This window comes from Macaca nemestrina, chromosome 14, assembly GCF_043159975.1.
Source record: "Macaca nemestrina isolate mMacNem1 chromosome 14, mMacNem.hap1, whole genome shotgun sequence".
Taxonomy (NCBI): domain Eukaryota; kingdom Metazoa; phylum Chordata; class Mammalia; order Primates; family Cercopithecidae; genus Macaca; species Macaca nemestrina.
Window position 1 is genome coordinate 105,167,481 of NC_092138.1, and position 21,893 is coordinate 105,189,373.

The window sequence follows — 21,893 nt, forward strand, 5'->3', positions numbered from 1 at the left end:
CACAGCAGGCACCATCTATGAGGAATGAGCCCTCACGAGAGAGCAAATCTGCTGAAGCCTTGATTTTGGACTTTCAAGCCCCTGAGGGCAATAAATTTCTGTTACTTGTAAGTTACCCAGTCTAAGGTATTTTGTTTTAGCAGCCACACAGACAGCATATATTCACATTATATGCATGAAGAGAAAAAGTCTAGAAGGCTATGTATCAAAATGTTAAAAAGTAGTTACCTCTGGTAGGATTTATTTTTACTTAATATCATTTCAAACATCTCTAAAATTTAACATTTATAACTTGTATAAACTTTAGAAGTCCACATGTTAAATCTTATACCTTTGGAAATCTGACTATCAAACTATAAAATATCCTTCTGCCTCTTCAAATCCTATTCAAAATTGTATTTACAGTTCACCTCCTCTATAAAAATGTTCTCTCATATCAAAGAGTTTTTATGGTATCAGAAATGTAAAGTCTTGTATCATTGTCTATTCCATATTTCTTGTGTGTCTTCAGTGCTCTTTGAAGGTCAAAGATATTTTCTCCTTGTCCTGTATCTTACAAACTACCTTAACACAAGACTTAGAAGCAACACAATGAGCACTGAGCAAAAACTAACCGAACTGATTAATAATCAGTTTCTTGGATAAAGCAGCCACCAGTTTATAATGTTGTCAAGCAAAAGGCAGGAGCTTTGCTGTCCAAGTTAAAAATTATTAGAGAAAAGTTCATCAACCTATCCAAGTAATTTAAAGATCTCTTTATGTCTTCACTTTAAAAGTTAGTTGTTTTTCCTAAGGAAAATTATGCTCAAGATACTCATGCCACAAGATTTCCAGATTCTTCTAGTGAAAGCCTGTAATAATAATGAGATTATATATTTTCTGATCAAGATTTATTCTCCCTTGAAGTAAACACTGACTTCAGCATTTGCTTGGGTCAATATTTACCACTCAGGTCAATCAATCTTGATGTTCTCTTCAACAGAAGGCAACACTGGCTGAGTATTATATTTCATTTGCATTACATAAAACTATGAGTATGCCAGTCTCCTAGAATGCAGTCTTTAAGAGATAAAAGTTAAAAAAGAACTATGTCTATTCACTCTTCTGCTCATTAAGTTACATTAAAAGCAGTTCCTTGATTGCCTGGAAATCACAAACTAGCTTAAATGCACAGATCTCTTCTCTAAATCCTCCAGCTACATAGAGTTCCACGGATTAAGCTTCATTCTATCATTCCAGCCATTGGAAAGGGGCTGCAAAATGTGGGGTTAATCATAATAGCAACCTAAGGAGAAAAACGGCCTTGCTTTACAGAAAGTAGGTAGTTTTCAATCTTTACAATATCTGGTAATGAGAAGTGATCATTTCTGAGGCAACAATTTTTAAAAATAATATTTTCATATTTACCATATGCCTGACACTGTTAACATCTTACAGGTTATTAACTTATTTAATCCTCATGAGCACCCTCATGAAGCCATTACCTTTATTGTCCCCATTATAAATTCATTCACATATTCAACAATAAACAATAAATATTAATTGAGCATTTACTATGTGAAAGACAATTTTAGGCACTAGACACATAGCAGGTAACAAAACAATCTCCCTTTTCTCAAAAAGCTTACATATACTATCCAAAACTAATTACCACATATACTATGGTAGTGAGTGTAATGGAGAACAATTTATATGTCATGCGCATCAGAAAGGTATCACTAATGAGGAGACCTTTTGATGAAGACCTGAGAAAGTAAAAGAGTGAACTATTCAGCCGTTTGGAGAAAGAGTCCCAGGCAGAGAAAAACAAACAGCAATTACAAAAGTCTTAAGGCAGAAACATGCTAAGAAATGATACAAAGGCCTAAGCAGTTGGAGTGAAACGAACAAGGAGAGGGTGCTAGCAGTAGGTGAGAAGAGCCAAGCAGCAGTTCTCAAACTTCGGTGCCATTAATTGACAAAATATCAAGGATCCACTTCCACAGAGAGTAAATAAGTCCAAAAAGGCTTCCTGACTAGCACAATTAGAAAAACTGGACAAAACAAACAATAAACATCTGTTTCTGGACAATGAAGAATTTTAAAATCAAGATATGGGAGGTGAGCCTGGCACGGTGCCACATGCCTGTAGTCCCAGCTACTCAGGAGGCTGAGGCAGAAGGATTCATTGAGTCCAGGAGTTTGAGGCTAAAGTGGGTTAATGACTGCACCTGCAAATAGCCACTGGACTCCAGCCTGGGCAACATTGCCAAGCCATGTTTTAATTAAAAAAAAAAAAAAGATATGGAAGGTGAAAGAAATTCTCTGCATTGGGAGTCACAACCTAGGGGCATCTTCCAAATCCAGAAGAGGTCACTAAGAACTGAAGAGAGTAATGTCAACAAACTACCAGGTCTCAAGGAGTCCAAAACTAAGTTCAAGGTCCAAGCAGAGAAGGGCTGGTGAACACTATACACTCTGGGTTGGGCCTCTGAAACGTTATACACTAGAAGTAAGATGAACTGGAAATAGTGTGACTCTCACAAGGACGAAAGCCCAGCTTCAAATTATCTTAATCCCTGACTGCACTGAAATGATCTAAGACTGCCAATTCCATTAGCCACCTCCCAGAAACAAATATAAATCCTCCCTGGAGGAAGATAGCATTACTCTACACTAATTTAAATTATCTACAATTGCTTATTTTAAAAATCCAGCTTCATAATAACCAGGTACATGAAGATATCATGATCAAAAATCAAGAGAAAGCACACACAATAGAAACAGACCCAAAATGGCCCCAGATGATGGACCTTTCAAAAACAAACTTTCTTAAAAATAATTTCAGGCAGAAAATCTGAAACTATAACAGAGCCAAAAATCTATACATGAAAAATATAAACTAAAATCTGGAAGGCCTGAAGGGGAAATGACAAATCCACAATAGATGGGAATTGTCAGAGTTCTCTCAGTAATTAATAACAACATCTGAAAAGCACAATGAACAAGTGACCTGACATGACCTAACATGAAAAAAATATTATGACCCTCAACTGCAGAATATACATTTTCAGAGCAAAAAAAGACCATGTGCTGGGCCATAAAATAGGTCTCAAGAAATATCAAAGGACACAAATCATACAACACATGTTCTTCAATGACAGCGGAATAAGTAAAAACTCAAAAACAAAAGAATTAACTACAAAATCTTCATTTGTCCGCAAATTAAGCAATGACATCTAAATACCCCATGGGTCAAAAAACTAGGAATAAAAGTAAAAAATAGCTTTAACTAAATGATAATAAACATACAAATGTCCAAAGACTGTGATGTATGTAAATCTGTGCTTAAAGGAAAATTTACCATCTTAATAGTATATACAATAAAAGGCTGAAAAATCAATGATGTATTCATCCACCTCATACAGTTTAAAAAGAAGAGAAGCAAATTAAACCCAAAGAAAGTCATAAGGAAGGGAAACTACAGATAAGAGCATAAACCAATAAAACAGAATACAAACATACAACAGAAGACAATGAACAAAGCCAAAAGTTAATTTTCCTATAAAGACTAATAAAAATAATAATCCCCTAGGTGAGAGTCATTAGCAAAAAAAAACAAGGTACAAAATATATAAAAGAAGACATTACTACAAATACTACAGACAATAAAATGAGGATCTTATAAATTACTTTATTCCAAAATATTTTAAAATTTAGGTGAAATAGATAAATTCTTAGAAAAACACAGCTTACCAACACTGTCATAAGAAGATGGAAGTCCTATGCTTATTAAGGGAATTAGATCCATAATTTAAAATATTTCCACAAAGAAAACACAAGCCAATGGCTTCCCTGATTAATTCTTCCAACAGTTAAGGAAAAACTAACATCAAATTTATGCAAACTTTTCCAACAATAGAAAAAGAAGGAACATGTCCTAACTCACTTTATGAAGCCAGCATAACCTTGAAGCCAAAACACAGAATTGGTGGCAAATCTAACACACAAATACCTGTGTTTTTGTGACTCGCCCACAAAAACCTACATTTTATATATATATATATATATACACACACACACACACACACACACACACACACACACATATATGAGAGTGTTCATAAAGGCTTCAACTGTAAAAAGCCCAAACTGGAAACTAACTAAATGTCCTACAATAGGGTAAGTAGTTAAATAAACTCTAGCTCATTCATACCATGGAATACTACTGAACAAGAAGGTACAAACTATTGACACATACAACAACCTGGATGGACCCTAAGGGCATTATGCTGAGTGTAAAAAAAAAAAAAAAAAAAAATCGCAAAAGGTCACTTATTGTAGAATTCCATTTATATAAAATCATTGAAATGATAAAATTATGGAGATAGATAAATCTTAGTGGTTTCCAGGGATTAGGGATGACTGAGCAGAGACAGGCGGGTATGACTATAAAGGGGCAGCATGAAGGAGATCTTAATGGTGCTGGAACAGTTCTGTATGTTGATTGTGGTGGTGGCTACAGAAATCTACACATGTAACAAATGGCATAAAACTTATACATACGCATTGTATCACTGTCAATTGCCTGGTTTTGATATTGTACTATAAATTTACATAGATATAGCCATCAAGAGAAACTGGGTGAAGGGTAAACGGGACCTCCCCTTATCATCTTTACAACTACCTATGAATATGCAAGTATTTTAAGATAAAAAGTTGAAGAGGGGTGGCGTTCTCCACAAACAGAATTGTTTCTTTGTGGAGAACAGATAGAAGGGCAAGAACAGAAGCAAAAAGACCGGACAGGAGGTGACTGCAAGAATCCAGGTGAGAGATGATGGCAGCTTAGATAAGGATGTTAGCAGTGAAGAAGCTAAATTCTACTTTTTTTTTTTTTTTTTTTTTTTTTTTTGGAGATAGAGTCTCGCTCTGTCACCAAGGCTGGAGTGTAGTGGCATGATCTGGGCTCACTGCAACCTCTGCCTCCCAGATTCAAGCAATTCTCTTGCCTCAGCCTCCCACGTAGCTGGGATTACAGGCACATGCCACCATGCCCAGCTAATTTTTATGTTTTCAGTAGAGATGGGGTTTCGCCATGTTGGCTAGGCTGGTCTTGAACTCCTGGTCTCAAGTGATCTGCCCACCTCAGCCTCCCAAAGTTCTGGGATCACAGGTGTGAGCTACCACCCGGCCTGAACACACTTTAAAACCAAAAAGGATTTGCTGACGTTTAGGATATTGGTGAACAAAAGAGGGGATTCAAGGGCAACTCGAAGAATCCGGGCCTGAGCAAACAGAGAGTTTCCAACGACTGGGACAGAGATAACTATAGAAAGAGAAGAGCAAAGGGAGAGCAAGGGCAGGAGCTTAGATCTTAGACATCTTAAGTTTGAGATGACTGCTGGACATCATGTATATTGGGGAGGCATTTTGACACTTGGGTCTGAGTTCAAGAGCTGGTAGTCTAGGATGGAAGTATTAATTTGGGACAATCTTCAGTATAAAAAGGTATTTGAAGACAAGAGACTAAATGAGGTCCCCCAAAGCATCAGTGTAAATAAAGAGAAATGGTCTCAGGACTGAACCCTAGGACATTTTAACATTCAGAAGTCAGGAAGATGAGAAAGAACAAAGACAGCTGAGGAGATGGCAACAGAGCTAGAAGAACCAAGGAAGCTGATGACTTGAAAGTCAAATGAAAAGTGGTATTTCATTTCAGAAAACGTGGCAATACCAAATGTTGTTGAGGATACAGGGCAAAAGGAATTTTCATATACTGCTGGTGGGAGTGTAAATGGGTATGTGCAACCATTTACTAGGTTGTTTATGTGTATACTTCAGGAGGTATGCAGAAGAATGCTCATGGCAACACAGCAGGTGGTAGTCAAAACTAAAGAATCTAAATGTCCTTCAAAAGTAGAATGAGTAAACTGTAGTATATTCATAATGGATACTACATACCTATTAAAATGAACTATATCTATGTGCAGCGACATAAATTAATCCCAAAGAATGCTGAACAGAAAGAAGCCAGTCACAAAAGATTAAACCTAGGACCCATTTCTGGGAAGTTCCAGGCAAACTCAAATTATTTAGGAAAGCATACACAGGTGGAAAATCGGTAAAGAAAATCTAGGAAATGGATTTATTTTCAGAAAGTCAGAAATGGTACTTCTTCATACAGGAAGGTAATGAGAAGGATAAAACAGATGGCTTCTGGGGCACTGATAAAGTTCTGTTTCTTAACCATGGCATGCACTGGTTTTACGAGTTTGAAAAAAATAATTATTTTTTAAACTGTATTTTTTGTACTTTTCTATATATGTACTATATCTCATTATAAAATAAATACGGGAGAGAAAAGTGTTCCTCTGTGTCAAATGTTGCTGAAAATGGCTAAGATGAGGACTGAAAACTAACCACTGAATGCAGCAACGTGAAGGTCACAAGGGATACTTCAGGCAAGTGGTGAGGAAGAAAACCTGATTAGAACAGGTTCAATGAGAATTCAAAGTGAGGAAATGGAGAAAAGAGAAAAAGGCTGCTCTTTCCCAAAGTGCTGCTTATAAAGAGGAGAGAAACGCAACTCTGTTGCGGGACCTACGGAATGAAGGGAGAGTTTGTTGGGCTTTTGTCTTTCAGATGGGAGACACTGCAGCAGGTTTTTAGGCTGATGAGAAGCATTCAGTAGACAGGGAGGAACTGACACTAGTGAGAGAAGAGATAATTTCTGGAACAATGTCCACTGGTAGGCAAGAGGGGATGTGATATAGTGGATAAGTAGAAAGGTCAGTCTTAAGAGGCAAGGCAGTTTCTGCATAGGCAAGGGAGGGAAAAGCAAAGATAGGAGTTGATGCAGTGGGGCTTGGAGACAGTGATGAGAATATATAGAAGTTATCTCTTAATTATTTATCTGAGAAAATGGAAGCAAACAAGCTCATCAGATGAGTAAGGAGGTAGAGAAGGAGGTGTGAAATGTGAGAAAATGTGGAACAGTTATCTAGGAAACAGGAGAAGTCTCAAACTTACAGGATTGCCTGGCAACACAAATAGTCCCTATTAGATTAGTGTCACTGACTTAAAGGGAGAACAGTCAAGATGGCTGTTCTCCAACCATGTTGAACGACTCAGTACAGACACAGAGAAGGTAGAGAGATGGATTTCAAACGGTTAGAATTTTGCCAGAAACAGAGGATCAAGGAAGTGAAGGTACGTGCTAGGGAGAGATAATCAAGGATCATGTAGTACAAGCACGGTAAGGACAGAAGAGAGAACACGAGGAGGATGAAGGACTATGCAAAAGTACTGGAATCAATGACAAGATTCCAGAAGTGAAATAAGGGTAGGAGACACAGTAATGACAAGAGATTGGAAAGTGGGATTCTTGAAAACATAATTACGGAAATAATACAGGTACAGTTACTGATGAAGACAAGAACTAGGCTATGTCCATAGAATAAGTAACCAAGGTAAGGCAGAAGATAAAATATGTGTAAGAGAAGAAGTCACAGAACTGAGACATTAGAGTCTTGAACAAAAATCATCTGAGATGCATACGGAAATCACCAAGAATAACAGGAACAAAGTTTAAACGTGAATGTCAGGAAGCTAGGTGCTGAAAGCATGAAAGTATTGGAGAGATCATTGTATAGCCAAAGCACAAAATGGTAAAGTGACTTGCCCAGGCCATGTAACTTTGACAGAACCATAACAGGAACACGGGCAGTCTGGTTCTATTTTATGCTATCAACTGACAAACCAGCAGTTCTCAAACTTTTGAGAAAGATCTTTAAAGTTAAAAAAAAACTAAGTCACATAATAGTAAACATACTTTTACTATCCAGTGAAGGGGAAAATATAAAACCAAAAGAGTGGTTGTGAATTTGGTGACTGAAATAAAATTTTCTGATACTAATCATAAGAATCTAGATATATTTGTAACATTTTTATTCAGTCGTTCCATAGACAATGCTTGATGTCACATGGGTATGTAAATCCCTTTCAATAATTTCTTCACCACTAAGCAAGCACCTGCTGGAAGAAAATAGTCTTCATTCCTCAAGTTACATTGAGCATTGGTTTATAACAATCATAGAATAGAATCTGGAGGATTCTTTCCCCTCAGGAGTTTACAGTGAGGCACTGATTCTCAAACTTTTTAGCTGAGGAGTACTTTACACTATTAAAAAATTATTGAGCACCCAAAGTGCTATGCTTTGTGGGTAATATCTGTCAGTATTGAGCATATTGAAAATAAAACAAACCAATTTTAAACACAAGAGTATAGAAAAGAAAACATTCCATTAGCCATCAGAGCAATGATCTCATCACATGTCACATGTAGCCTCTGGAAACTATACACTTAGGAAAGAAAGAGTGAAAAAGGAAAAAAAAAAAAAAACCCTTAATATTATTATTACTATTAAAACAGCTCCGATCTTGTAGACTCTCTGAAAGTCTTCAGACCCACTGGAATTCTGTCATTTAAATAAGCAGACTGGGCAACTGCACTATTTTGGTGATATCTAAAAGTAGAATAATTTCCATTGTTAGAGGTAGGCTGCATTCCAGGTGAAGAATATCTGGTATTAAATATTCCACTTTCTAGTTTAAAAGGAGAGAAAGAGAGAGGAAAAATATTTTTGAGGCCTAAGGAAGGCTGTAAGTGGATTCACATTTGAGTATCCACTGTACTCTAGGCACTAAGTCAGGCATTTTAACCGGATAAGAGTCAATAAAATAAGAAAGAGGGTAGTATCCCTACTGAGAGAGATAAGCTAATTGCTCAAGGCCTAAAACTAGGAAGTGGTGGAGCTATGACTGGAACCCAGGTCATACTGACCCCAAAACCTACATTCTTTCCACTGAAACTCTGAATTCAACAGACTAATACAAATGGAAGATAATCCTGAATTTTCCAATATGCTTTTCTTCTCTTCTGTATTTTTGTTCTTTCCTTTGCCATTAGATAACATTTCCAAGCATGAGAAAGATAATCAAACTGATTAGTGATCGTGATAATGTCTCCTCCTAGCTTATGGTTGACTTATTCTCCTTAGACCAGGGGTTCTGAAACGATAGTCTATGCAGTAATGGCATCTGGCCAACATAGCCAAATGAGTTAGTCACTAATAAGAAAACATGATTATGTTACATCAGCTGATGTTACCTGATGGGAACAGAAGAGAAGAAAGTCAGTGTACTAGTCCGTTCTATTTACTGTATTAGTTCATTCTCATGCTACTAATAAAGACATACCAGTGACTGGTAATTTATAAAGGAAAGAGGTTTAATGGACTCACAGTTCCACATAACTGGAGAGGCCTCAGGAAACTTACAATCATGGCAGAAAGGGAAGCAAACACATCCTTCTTCACACGGTGGCAGACGTGCAGAGTGAAGTTGGGGAAAAGCCTCTTATAAAACCATCAGATCCTGTGAGAACTCACTCACTATTATAAGAACAGCATGGAGGTAACCGCCTCCATGATTCAATTACCTTCCACCGGGTCCGTCCCACAACTTCTGGGGATTACGGGAACTACAATTCAACATGAGATTTGGGTGGGGACACAGCCAACCCACATCAGTCAGGAAGAAAGCTTCTTATACATGATTTGGATGCACAATTATTAAGTTCCCCAAGTTGTAACAAGAGATGCATCCCATGATCATCTCTACCAGTGCCAACCCCCAATCCTAATAAAAAACTTCCACACTCACCTTCTTTATCAGTAACTGACCAGGAATACTTCTGAAAAGGCTTACTAGATGGAAGGGGGTCCATCTCCAGCACTTTGTAAATCTGGCCAAAGGCTGATAGTCTCAGTGCGTGCTAAAGAACAAAGCATTATATTTAATCACATTTCAGTAGCCATTCATAAAGCCCTTAGAACATCTAGCTAAAAAGATACTCATAAATTCTGACATTATAACAGCAGAAGTCCCTAACAACACACAAGAAAAAAGTGTTCAAATACAACAATTGAGAAAATCAAGTTATTTTATCTCGCTAGTAAGTCAGAGTGGCATGCTCAATCTTCTACCTGTGCACTGTGGGTAATATCTTCTTTTTGCTGGATGGTCATATAGCTCAGAGCATCTGTTGGGTCTCGCTCACAAGGATCATGAAGACCAGGACCACCTTTGGCAAAGGAAAAACACAAGTGTCATTTAGAATTGAATTTAGAATTCAGTAAACTGAAACAAAAGAGAGACAGTTGGGGAGAATGAAGAGAAAATGAAAACAAAAACTGAGGAACTAAGTTAAAAGTCTGCTCAGTTAAGTGGAGTAAAAAGGACACACTCTCATTTTCAACATGTTAGCACTTGTATGTCCTTATTTTATACTGGAAGTCATTGTATATCTAAGGCCAAAACTGAGTCTTACTCTGAGAATTTAGAAACAGCACAATGAATCAGCCCAAATCTTAAAAGGGATTACATATGGAAAATAAGACCAAATTTAATTCTTCCAAATTTAAAACCAGACTACAAACAGAATGAACTTCATACATTTTAACTAAACATCTGCAATTTCAAATTCGGAGTTCGAGGTAAAGCAAATTCAAAGCAGACACAATATATTATTAGTACCCTTTATGTTAGTACATATAAAACACAAATTATAATTATTGAAAAAGAGTTTTATAGCACTTTTCCAACACGCATTCTAGTTGTCAAAATTCCAAGCAAAAGAACTCCTATGCAACATTTTCCTGTGTAGAGGACAAACTTGGCATATATTTAGAAAAAATAAACTAAACTGAGATTTGCTGATTGTTCTGCTTCCAGAGTTTGAAACCCTTACCAGGAAGTAGTATTCCAGATGCCAAACACTCCATTACTCGTCTCAAGGCCTCCCCAGCGCCCAAAGGTCTATTACAAGTACCTATAGACTTTTCACATATAAGTTCTAGTGGCTAGAAGATATTAAATTACAAATTAGTACATGCACCAAGGGTTAAAAGGATTCCAGTTAAATGTGAGCTAACATTTCTATCTACAAGGGAGGCCAAAGAGTGCAATTCAATTTAATATTTAGGGCCCACTCAACATTTTCCCCATGATTATCAACCTTTACCATGGGCAGAGTTTTTAAATCAAGCATTTTTAAGATTGTATCTTCAGAAGACATTTTTGTAACAAAAACTTTTATTTATTTACCCAGAAACGATCACTAAAGAAACTATAGTCTCTAATTCATTTAACAAAGACTTAACAAGCCCTCATATAAGTTAGTAATAGCTAATAACTAGCCAGTGTGCAAAACCCAGCCCACCTATCTCCCACTTAGGAAGCACACAAACCACAAATATTTCAATATAATAATAAGACTTCACTTCAGACAGCCTGTCTCAAGTATTACAATTAGAACAAAGGACCAAATCTCCAGATTCAGTAAACTAAGAACCCATGATATTTTGTCAAAGTAATCATTGCTACATTCATTTATAAGATGATCTTTCATGGCTTTATTTAAATTGTTTCATAATGTTCTTAAGTTGTCTTGATTGGAGCAGGCATAATTTCCAAGTTAAGTCAATTTTACAATATATATAAATGATATCCATATGGGGTTAAGTGTACTGTTTGCCTGACTTTAATTACTAACATGAACTTATTTGTAAATGTCTCCACTCAAAGAGAAAGCTACAGAGGTTTAGGATCCTTATACCAGCCTATTGGGTAATTTTCATGGTAATGCAAGGGGGCACCAAAAGAGAAGTGGGTCAGCCAAGGAGGCTTTTGTGGGCAGCAGGTGAACAGTAAGTGATTAACCACCAGTGTAAGAAGACACTCACTTCTAAAAGATATAAAACCTTTTTGTCAGAAAAAAATATTTCAAGCCCTGTAACATGAATACAATGAAGTAGAAGAGGCAGGTTATATGCACAAAAGAAGGATTCATTTAAAAAGATGCTTTATTTTTTTCATGGCAAACATACATAATGCATGCCTTAACTAACTTAGGAGATAGCCATTTTAAAGTAACATCTCATTTCTATAGGATTTTCTCCGCTGCAGCTTCCAAATTTGCTTTTAGCCATATTTAAGTACTTACCCATCCTTTCAATGGTGCCCATGTGGGGACTCTGTTGCACAAATCACGCAGAATGCGGAGGACAATTACACATGATTTTAATCCATTTGCCCTTGCCTAAAACAAACAAAATGATTCCAGATATCCCTATTGAGATCTATTCTTCATTTTGGGCAGGTTCTTTCAAGCGAATACTAAGTAGCAAATTATTCATCAGTTATCAAGCAAACAACAACAAAAAAACCAATTAATCAAAAGTAGTAAAATTGAGGTTTAAAAGGTACACTTTAAAAATAAAAGGACCATAATATTAAAATTAATTTCTTAGTCTCATGGCAACCCCACTCCAGGCAATCAACTAATTTAACCTTTATCCTTTCTCACGCATTTTGATTTTATAAGCAACCATCTGAAATTCAGAATACTAGGCCAAAAAGAATTATATGATAATAAAACATCATGAACTACAGAAGCTATACTAGGCACATATCTAAATTAACTCAATTACTCCAACAACCACACTATGAGCTAGAAAGCACCCCTCATTTTATGTAGTACACAGAAACCAATTAAGTGGCAGGTGTTCCAAATGAAACTTGCGCAAAGCTTAATAACAATAAGATAGTAACAAAAAGCCAACCTGAAACCATTTGGCATGTCGAAGAGACGCCAAGGCGTTCAGGCATTTCTGCCTGTCCAATAAGTCCGGAGGATCTTTCATCGAAACATTTTCTAACGGTAAAATGGGATAAAGAGAGACAGATACAATTTGACCAAGGGATTCCTATCAAATTATCAAACAATAAAAAATAAAAAGAATAATAGCATTTGAGTGAACTAATAAGACTCCCAGAAAATTTCCTGATTGGGCTGTGTTACTTTTTAAAAAAATTATGTGCACTATGATTATTATTTAAGTAAAGAGTCATCAGAGTAGTTCTGTGCACAAATACAATGAAGCATGAAAAATTCATTCTGTAAACAAATCAATGACAGCTGCTACTTACAATCTGGGATCTTATTAAGCATGTATAACATCTCAGGGCACAAAATAAGTACATAGCACTTTTTCCTTTGGCAGGACGTAAAGAAGGGAAATCTGGGACCAATAGCATTAACAACTTTTTTAACAGAAGAAATCTCTAACCATTTTTAAGGAACACTGGAAATCAATTATGTCTCATATCAATGAGATATATTGAGAATATACTGAGGATGACAATTTTTTTACACTAGTTAAACTCATTCAACAAGATAACCATTAACAGAAACTTCACCCCATGATTGAGAACTCAAGTATCACTTTGGAATTCCCTATTCTAAACCAAAATTATTAAAATTACAAATATAAAATACAGTGAACTATGTTTCAAGTTTTATATGCCTTTTAAAAATAAAAAGCAACAAAGAATACTATTTAATTATGGCTATTCAGCTTGCCTTAGTTGGATGAAATGGCCCAAAGCAGCAAATACGCATATTTGAGATGTCATATGATACGAAATTCCAGTTTAGACAGCCAAATTTATCTCCTCTAAGCTACTGAAAAATGGGCTTTTAAATTTTGGGGGTTGGTACATTATTTAAATGTACACAATATGCAAATGCTTCTTGAGTAATAATTCTTTGTTTAATACAATTAAGTCAGATTTACCATTCTCTTTAAGAATTCTCTTAAATATAAGACAGCCCACTAACACTTCTTCCCAGCATTGCCATGACAGTAACAGATCGGATAGAGGTAGTGCGTTTGTGTGGGCCAACTAATACAATGTATGTATTTCTAAATGGGAGGCAAGAACAATGATACTTTTTGATTCCTTCAATTATCAGAGGATCCTATTACAGCAATCAATGTTTATTTTGTTGTTGGTGGGTTTTTTTCCTTTTTTTGAGACAGATTCTTCCTCTGTCACCCAAGCTGGAGTGCACTGGCATGATCTCAGCTCACTGCAACCTCCTCCTCCCAGGCTCGAGCGATGTTCCCACCTCACCCTCCTGAGTAGCTGGGACTACAGGCATGTGCCACCATGCCCAGCTAATTTTTTTGTAGATATGGGATCTCACTATGTTACCTAGGCTGGTCTCGAACTCCTGGATTCAAGCAATCTGCCTGCCTTGGCCTCCCAAAGTGCTGGGACTACAGATGTGAGCCATCACACCTAGTCAATGTTTATTCTAATTGATGAAATGTCATTAACTAAAAAAGGCATAACGCCAATAGAAAACAAATTTATTAAAGGAAGAACTGTGGTTCTCTTTACTGGCCATGACACTGTAAAGGCTGAAGTGCTACACACTTATTTTCTGACCAGGTGAGCTCTACACCAGTTATTTGCATTGTTTCCCATTAACCACTGCTAACAAAATCAGAATACAATGTTTTAATACTCCCTTTTACTCATAAAATGGGAAGCCTCAAAAAGGATTATTACTCTGATTTATAAATATAAATAAATGTAACATGGGTATTCATTTCATAGGTGATATAGCTCAATTTTGTCTTTATAGTGATGCAAAATATACAAGTAGCTCAGTTTAATGTTTCTATGTCAAAATGCTTAACTGTGGTCAATACAAGCATCTGTGTAAAGCTCACATATCAGATAAAACAAACTACTGTAAATGAATGTTTAGAATCTCTTAAAAGTTAGATATGACAAAAGTTGACTGACTGCTAAGTAATGTAATCCCAATAAATAGTATGGACCTTATTTTTTAAGATGTCAATTTTTAAATGAATACTATGACAAGCTAAATTTTATTCTATCATCTTACCAAGTAGGAATGCCAGGAAGAGGGAGACAATGGAAGAGGGAAGTAAGGCAGAGGATAGGAAAAGGCAAGGCAAGCCAAAATTCTTATTGTACTTTCTAATATTTTCATCCAGGGATCAGAGCTTGTAATCAGCATCTTATTCTGATTGTAACACAGATATTTTTAATGGGAGACAATGGCAAAAATATTTTGGTAAGTTATTTTATCCCAAAGTCCGATTGTAACCACAAACTCTTATTTTAGAAAACTGAGACAGCGGCTTGCTACAGACAGTCAACATTTGAGGACAACAGATTCTACCAAAAAGAGATGAAAGGGACAGGCACTGAACAGAAGACTTGCACCAGGTTCCCTCTTCCATCACCATCAGAATGACCATGTTTCTTCATGCTCTGATAGTCAGAAAATCAAAAGATCCAAAATGGCTTCAATATTCAGGAGGTAGAGAACAGTAGAGGAGATATAATAATTCATCTCATTTTATCTTTTTCAAAGTTCTTAATACTAAAACAATATAAATTCATACAGTAGTACAGTGCTACCTATAAGCATAGATTTCCTGTTTCCTTTATATAATTAATAATATACAGTTTTATGTATGTTTTCATTCCTTTGAAAATAACTTCATTTAATCTGGCAATCGCAAAGCTGCTGCTGGGAAAACACTGCTACTCCTGGTAGCAGAATCTCAAGTTTAATATTTCTGAACTTTAATGTAGGCATTTAAATTTTGAGGAGGATCAAAACTTTTCTGATAACACATCTTGGAGTTCTTAATTAGAAACAATAGAACTGTGAGCCATTTCATTATCTCCTACAGTGACCAGTGAAACAGATAAGGAAGAGCATGGGAGGCAGGGGTTGGAAGGTGACAAAAATGCCAAAAGCAAAGAAATATAGCGGGTTTTTTGGGGGTTTTGTTTTGTTTTGTTTTGTTTTTTGAGACAGAATCTCACTCTTGTCTCCTCCCTGGAGTGCAGTGGCATGATCTCGGCTCACTGCAACCTCCGCCTCCTGGGTTCAAGCAATTCTCGTGCCTTGGCCTCCCAAATAGCTGGGACTACAGGTGCACGCCACCATGCCCTGCTAATTTTTTGCATTTTTAGTAGAGACAGGGTTTCAGCATGTTGGCCAGACTGGTCTCAAACTCCTGACCTCAGGTGATCTGCCCACCCCAGCCTCCCAAAGTGCTGCGATTACAGGTGTGAGCCACTGCACCCGGCCAGAAATACAGCTTTTAAGAAAATCTACCACTCAGTAACCTAGCATCAGGGCATGAAGGTACACACAACATTCTGGCAACGGAAGCACTAGAAAGCCTATTATGCCTAACCATGTTCATTTGGTTAGAGGTTAAATCAGTGACCAGAATCACACTATACTACAGGAAATGCTGGTTGGTTTCTCTCAATGCCTTACATGCAAGCTAGCTATCCATCCCTGTTAACAAAACACTAACCTGGAGAAGGGGCAGGCAAAAAAACAAAACATGATTGCATTAAACAGGAGTTATATGTCTGGAACCCAGGCTCTTCAAAGTTAAAATAATTGAGCTCAGTATCATGAGGGGCTCCTTGACAATCAGGATGAAACGGAGCTACCAAGTCTATGCTGACAGAATTTTCTAATCAGCCTAAGAATATCCTGGCAGCCCCTTCTCTCTCGACACCTTGACGCTTTCTGGAGAAAAGACATGCCCTAAGCCACTGTCCATGCAAAACATGGGCACCTAATAATATAAACAGGTAAATGTAGCAATAAGGTAGAACAGAGAAAGCACTGTTCTCCTAATTTATGTGACTAACGTCACTCGGTATGACTTTTCTTCAGTGGCAGTCTGCCACTGGAAAGACAGTGCCTAAAAGTTTGCCCTGGATTGACCGGGTGCAGTGGCGCACACCTATAATCCCAGCACTTTGGGAGGCCAAGGCAGGCATATCACAAGGTTAAGAGATCAAGACCATCCTGGCCAACATGGTGAAACCCCATCTCTACTGAAAACATAAAAATTAGCTGGGCAAGGTGGCCAGTGCCTGTAGTCCCAGCTATTCAGGAGGCTAAGGCAGAAGAATCTCTTGAACCCGGGAGGTGGATGTTGCAGTGAACTGAAATCGCGCCACTGCACTCCACTCCAGCCTGGTGACAGAGCGAGACTCCGTCTCAAAAAAAAAAAAAAAAAAAAAAAAAAGTTTGCCCTGGATAACATAGATCCAGACACTAGGGAAGGCAGGAAAATAAAGCCTGCTACATCATTATCATCACAGTTGTGATGGCTGTGCTGTAAAACCTACTGCCTTGACCCTAGCAAGACACATGCTAGTGAATTTCTGCCAAGAAGAGCGAGTTCACACTGGCACCAATATGAAGGGACTATGAGGCAACTTCTCTGAGAGTCCCCGAAAATCTGCCCCAGTACTGAGGAGAGAGGTGTGTCTTAGTCTAAGCCACAAGTGTCTCTGTAGTTTCCTTATCCACCTGGTTTCAAATTGCATTATAAATAAGCAGATAATCTATCACCCCCTTCAATAGCAAATATATTTCTAATTTAAAATCACAAGCACCAAAAGAAATTGAGACTCTGTGTGAAGCTCAGAATGACCAGATCAGCCTAACCACTCATGCAGTAATCTTAGACAATAATGGGAAGTGGCCTGCATACTAGACATAAAGTCAGGAGAGCTGGGTAAAATGTGAGATTTTCCTCATTTATAAAATGGCAATTAGCTACCCCATAGGGCCGTGTGAGGGCTTTTAAAATAAATCATATATGAGGAAGTGCTTATCACATGGTAGGTTATAAAAATATCTTAACAGAGATTAATCTTCAATATATATTACTTGAGCTATGAGATGCCCATTAATACTTCTTACACACTGGAGAGTCCTATTTAATCAGACAATATGCTGACTATGTTAATTCACTTAACAGATTTATAGGGCTTTTTAAAAAATCATCTACTATGTATCAGGTATCCTTAGAGATGCTAAGGATAAAGGACAGGCAAAAAGACACCTGAATTGTAAGATACAATATACCAGGTTTTTATCATTAGCACTGCATAAACCAGTATACTGATTCTAATACTACACATCACTGGGTGTTGAAGAGTTTAACTGTGCTTGGGTTGACTTCTTCTGACCCACCATGTGCACATGATTTTCACTGTTAAGGCAGTTTGAGTAGGTGGGTTCAATAAGTTGACAACTACTATTTACTGAGCAACTGCTTTGTGCCAGTTATTGTACAAGTCACATTACATAAATTCTCTCACTTAAAACAACTTTCTAAGGTATTTATAATCCACACTTAAAAATGAGGAAACCTACCCAAGGTCACATAGCAATAGTAACTAATGGAGTTAAGAGTCAAACAAGGCCAGGCACACTGACTCACACCTGTAATCCTAGCAGTTTGGGAGGCCGAGGCGGGCAAATTGCCTGAGCTCAGGAATTCGAGGCCAGTCTGGGCAACATGGCAAAACCTCATCTCTACTAAAATAGAAAAAATTAGCCGGGCATGGTGGCATGAGCCTATAGTCCCAGCTACTCAGGTGGCTGAGGCACGAGAATTGCTTGAACCCGGGAGGCAGAGGTTGCAGTGAGCTGAAATCATGCAACTGCACTCCAGCCTGGGAAACAAAGCAAGACTGTCTCCAACAACAACAACAAACAACAAAATAAGCCAAACAAAAGACGGCTGCACACCAAGATCTGTGCTTCTATGCCTTCATTAGCAGGAAACATGTAGTAATGGGGACACAGTTATTCTACAGGGCCTTCAAGTAAAGGGTTAGAATACAGAAAGAAGACGCACAACAAGGGAGGAAACTTACCCATGAAACAGTAAACAATACCAAAGAGATTCACTCTGTATTATGGCAATTTAAAATGTAAATCGTGATTTGAAAGGAGTAGGTACTTAGATCCATTCTGCACAATTCTGAGAAAGTAAGTTTCACGCCCTAGTCCTCTGGTTCTGTCTGCTTTCAACCATGCTATTTTTTTTTTAATTTTTTAGATTTTACCCAAATATGTGGCAAGAGAGAGAAAAGAAAGATGTGAAGTGTGTATGTATTGTGAACAGTTTGTTTGGGTGGGGGTAGGTGAAGGAAAGTTGAGATACGTAGGAAAATGTCTCCAAGAAAAAAGTTACAATAGATTTTTTTTTTAACTTGGAGAAAAAAAAAAAAAAAGAGTATAAATTCGGAGAAAAAAGGATAACTTTCAGCCCCACAAATTCCTGGGACCCGAATGAATCTTGTGCTTTTATTCCATGCAGCTGAAAAGAATTGCATCAAGGGGATGAGGAGCTGTCTAGTGTGAGAAAACAGAATGGTAGAGCCCGGGTCTGAAGTGCATAATGATAGACCAGATCCTCCAAGTTGCCTGGGAAAATGCAAACCAGTAGCAAAGATCAAAAATTGTCTTTGACAAAGCCCAGGTTAGACAAAATGAGCAAACTATAAAAGATATCAAGTGAGTCAACAGGGCTGGGATGTTAAGGACAACAGCAAAGCAAATCTTTCTGTCATTCAAAAAAAAAAAAGTAAGATGTATAAAACTTTAGATCAAAGCTGATTCCTTCACCTTACCTGATCCCATATAACAGCTGATGAGAATCAGCTCATAGAGGTCTTTGGATCCTTCAGTAATTCAAACACCTTGAACAGAGACTATGACTCTCTTACTTTATTACAAAATCTATTCTATAATAGTGTTCTAGCAAGGGTACAATATACTAGGAATGTTTTCAGCTTCTCTAAACAGAAGTTAAAGGCAACAGACCAAGTTTAAAGGTATCACTGAAAGCTATGACAAAATCTCATGTAAGTACACAAAACCACAGGAATAATGATGACTGAAGTTCCCTTAATACTTTCAAAAAAGAAATGAAAGAGATGCTGACAGATATAAGCAAACATGTAATTAACCTAGCCTTTGGCAACTTCAGTCTTTTTCTCATCTCCCTATATACTCAAATAATTTTTAATAATACCTGTAATTACAACACTACTTAGAAATGGTTGGTTTTATACTAGAGGGTCAAGTAGAACACATCTTACCAGAATTAACATTTATCTTGACACTGCAGAAATCATTTTATAGTTCTACAGTTAATGGTGAACTGTAAAGCTGTTAAAAAAATTAAGCCATTTAAGATTGGTTCTTCAGAGGTGCCATAGATACTACATACAGCAAAAAAAAATTTAATGCATAGGCATAAGCTCAATTATAGATTGGATGCCCTTTGATTTTAAAATATGACTCATAAATGTGTCTGGTTTATATCTGTTGAGTTATGATACAGATGATTTTAGTTATCCCAAAAAGCATTTTTTTAAAAAAGAGTCTACCACTTTTACCTTAAGTGATTCTATGAGTCATGTCTCTCAAAAATTAAAATTCTAACTTTACTGGTACCTTTTTCTCTACCCTTATCACCAAGTTGAAATAAACTAAGAAACTGACCAATATTTATTGTGGCACTGGTATTTCAGGTAAGGGAGTAAGCAATGGGACTTGTTGAAAGTCTGGTGATGAAAAATAGCAACAGGGAGTCCCCACTGGCCCAGATAGGCTGCACTGCCTCTAAACTGTCATGACAGAGTGGCCAGTTGGTCAAAGGTTTGACACAGGAGAAATACCACCTGGCAAGTTTCAAGGGAATGAGAGGCAGAAACAAGCTAACTTGACAAGATAAAAACATCAGAAACAGAAGCCCACCACAACCCCATCATGAACTTCTCAAAACTACCAATAACTGAATAGATTTCTCACTCTACTTTTATGAGGATGACATTGCCAGACAGCAATTCTTCTTAACTTCAGAAGAAAGTTAGTTTAAAGAATGATTCTCACATAAATCATATTCAAAATGTTAACAGGGTCACAAACCTCCTAGAAAAAATTTACTCAACATTATCCATTAAAAAAATTCAGTTACCCAATTTACGTCCCTTACACTATAAAACAAATCTAGACACAGACATGTACAAATCTTACAAGATTATATAGCTATTAGAAGTCAAGAGCAATATGATGCAAGTAATTTTTTTTTTTTTTTTTGGTGGAGTCTTGCTCTGTCACCCAGGCTGGAGTGCAGTGTTGTGATCTCAGCTCAATGCAACCTCCGCTTCCTGGGTTCAAGCAATTCTCGTGTGTCAGCCTCCCGAGTAGCTGGGATTACAGGTGCCCACCACCACGCCTGGCTAATTTTTTTGTATTTTCAGTAGACGGGGTTTCGCCAAGTTGGCCAGGTTTGTCTCGAACTCCTGGCCTCAATCAATCCACCCACCTCGGCCTCCCAAAGTGCTGGGATTACAGGCATGAGCCACCACGCCCAACCAGGATGCAAGTAATTTTGGAACAATGAGTAAATTTGAAAACAATTCTGTTTTGGACTACATTTAATCCTGAAATCTGACCATTAAGACAAACTACATAGAATAAGTTGGCTGATACCAATAACTTAATGTAATACTAGACAAAGTAAAACAGAACAGCAAATGGTATAAAAATTAAAGCAGAGTTAAAACCAACAAGACAAGCACAGGTTTTTGAAATAACATTTTATATTTTGAATTCATACATTTTTGCAAAATATACTGATTATGTAGAAACAAAGCCATTTAAAATACTATTAAATAGAGTGGCATAAAACAAACGAAGGCTGTTATTTCCTAAATCCATAAAACATTGTTAACATAGCTTTTATATGAAGAAAACAAACAACAACAAATATATACATATATATGCATGTGTACCTCCATCCTTCTTCTCCAATTCGTCCCTAATTAGAGGTGAGGTAAGTATCACCTTCAAAGTTAGTGTGGGCTCTTTTGTATTCCGAATTATAATAGATGCCTCATTTACACATTGTTCCACTTGATACTTCTCTTCTGTGAGTTTCTGAAAGTCACCAAGATTTCAAAATCACCCAGTTAATTAGACTGAAATCTCAAAAGAAAAAAAACGAATGGTTGTACTAAGTTCTCAAATGTTATTAACTATTAATATTACTGTGCTCAAACGGCAAAGAAAGCCTGTAACTAGTTCTTTACTGGGGATAACACTTTTCTCTCCTCCCAAC

General features: G+C 37.1%; 1 protein-coding gene across 5 annotated transcripts in view; it reads right to left on the reverse strand.

The window, feature by feature from the left end:
• The window catches only part of STRB (spermatid perinuclear RNA binding protein), a 151,362-nt gene that overhangs the window by 38,905 nt on the left and 90,564 nt on the right, over window positions 1-21,893 (reverse strand). For all 5 annotated transcript variants that reach the window (XM_071078293.1, XM_011711302.3, XM_071078292.1 and 2 more), the window contains 6 exons: window positions 21,568-21,712; window positions 12,666-12,757; window positions 12,047-12,142; window positions 10,793-10,904; window positions 10,029-10,126; window positions 9,706-9,817 (listed from right to left, as the gene is read on the reverse strand). In XM_071078293.1, coding sequence (XP_070934394.1) covers window positions 9,706-9,817; window positions 10,029-10,126; window positions 10,793-10,904; window positions 12,047-12,142; window positions 12,666-12,757; window positions 21,568-21,712 — 655 coding nt within the window. The remainder of the gene's footprint in view (window positions 1-9,705; window positions 9,818-10,028; window positions 10,127-10,792; window positions 10,905-12,046; window positions 12,143-12,665; window positions 12,758-21,567; window positions 21,713-21,893) is intronic.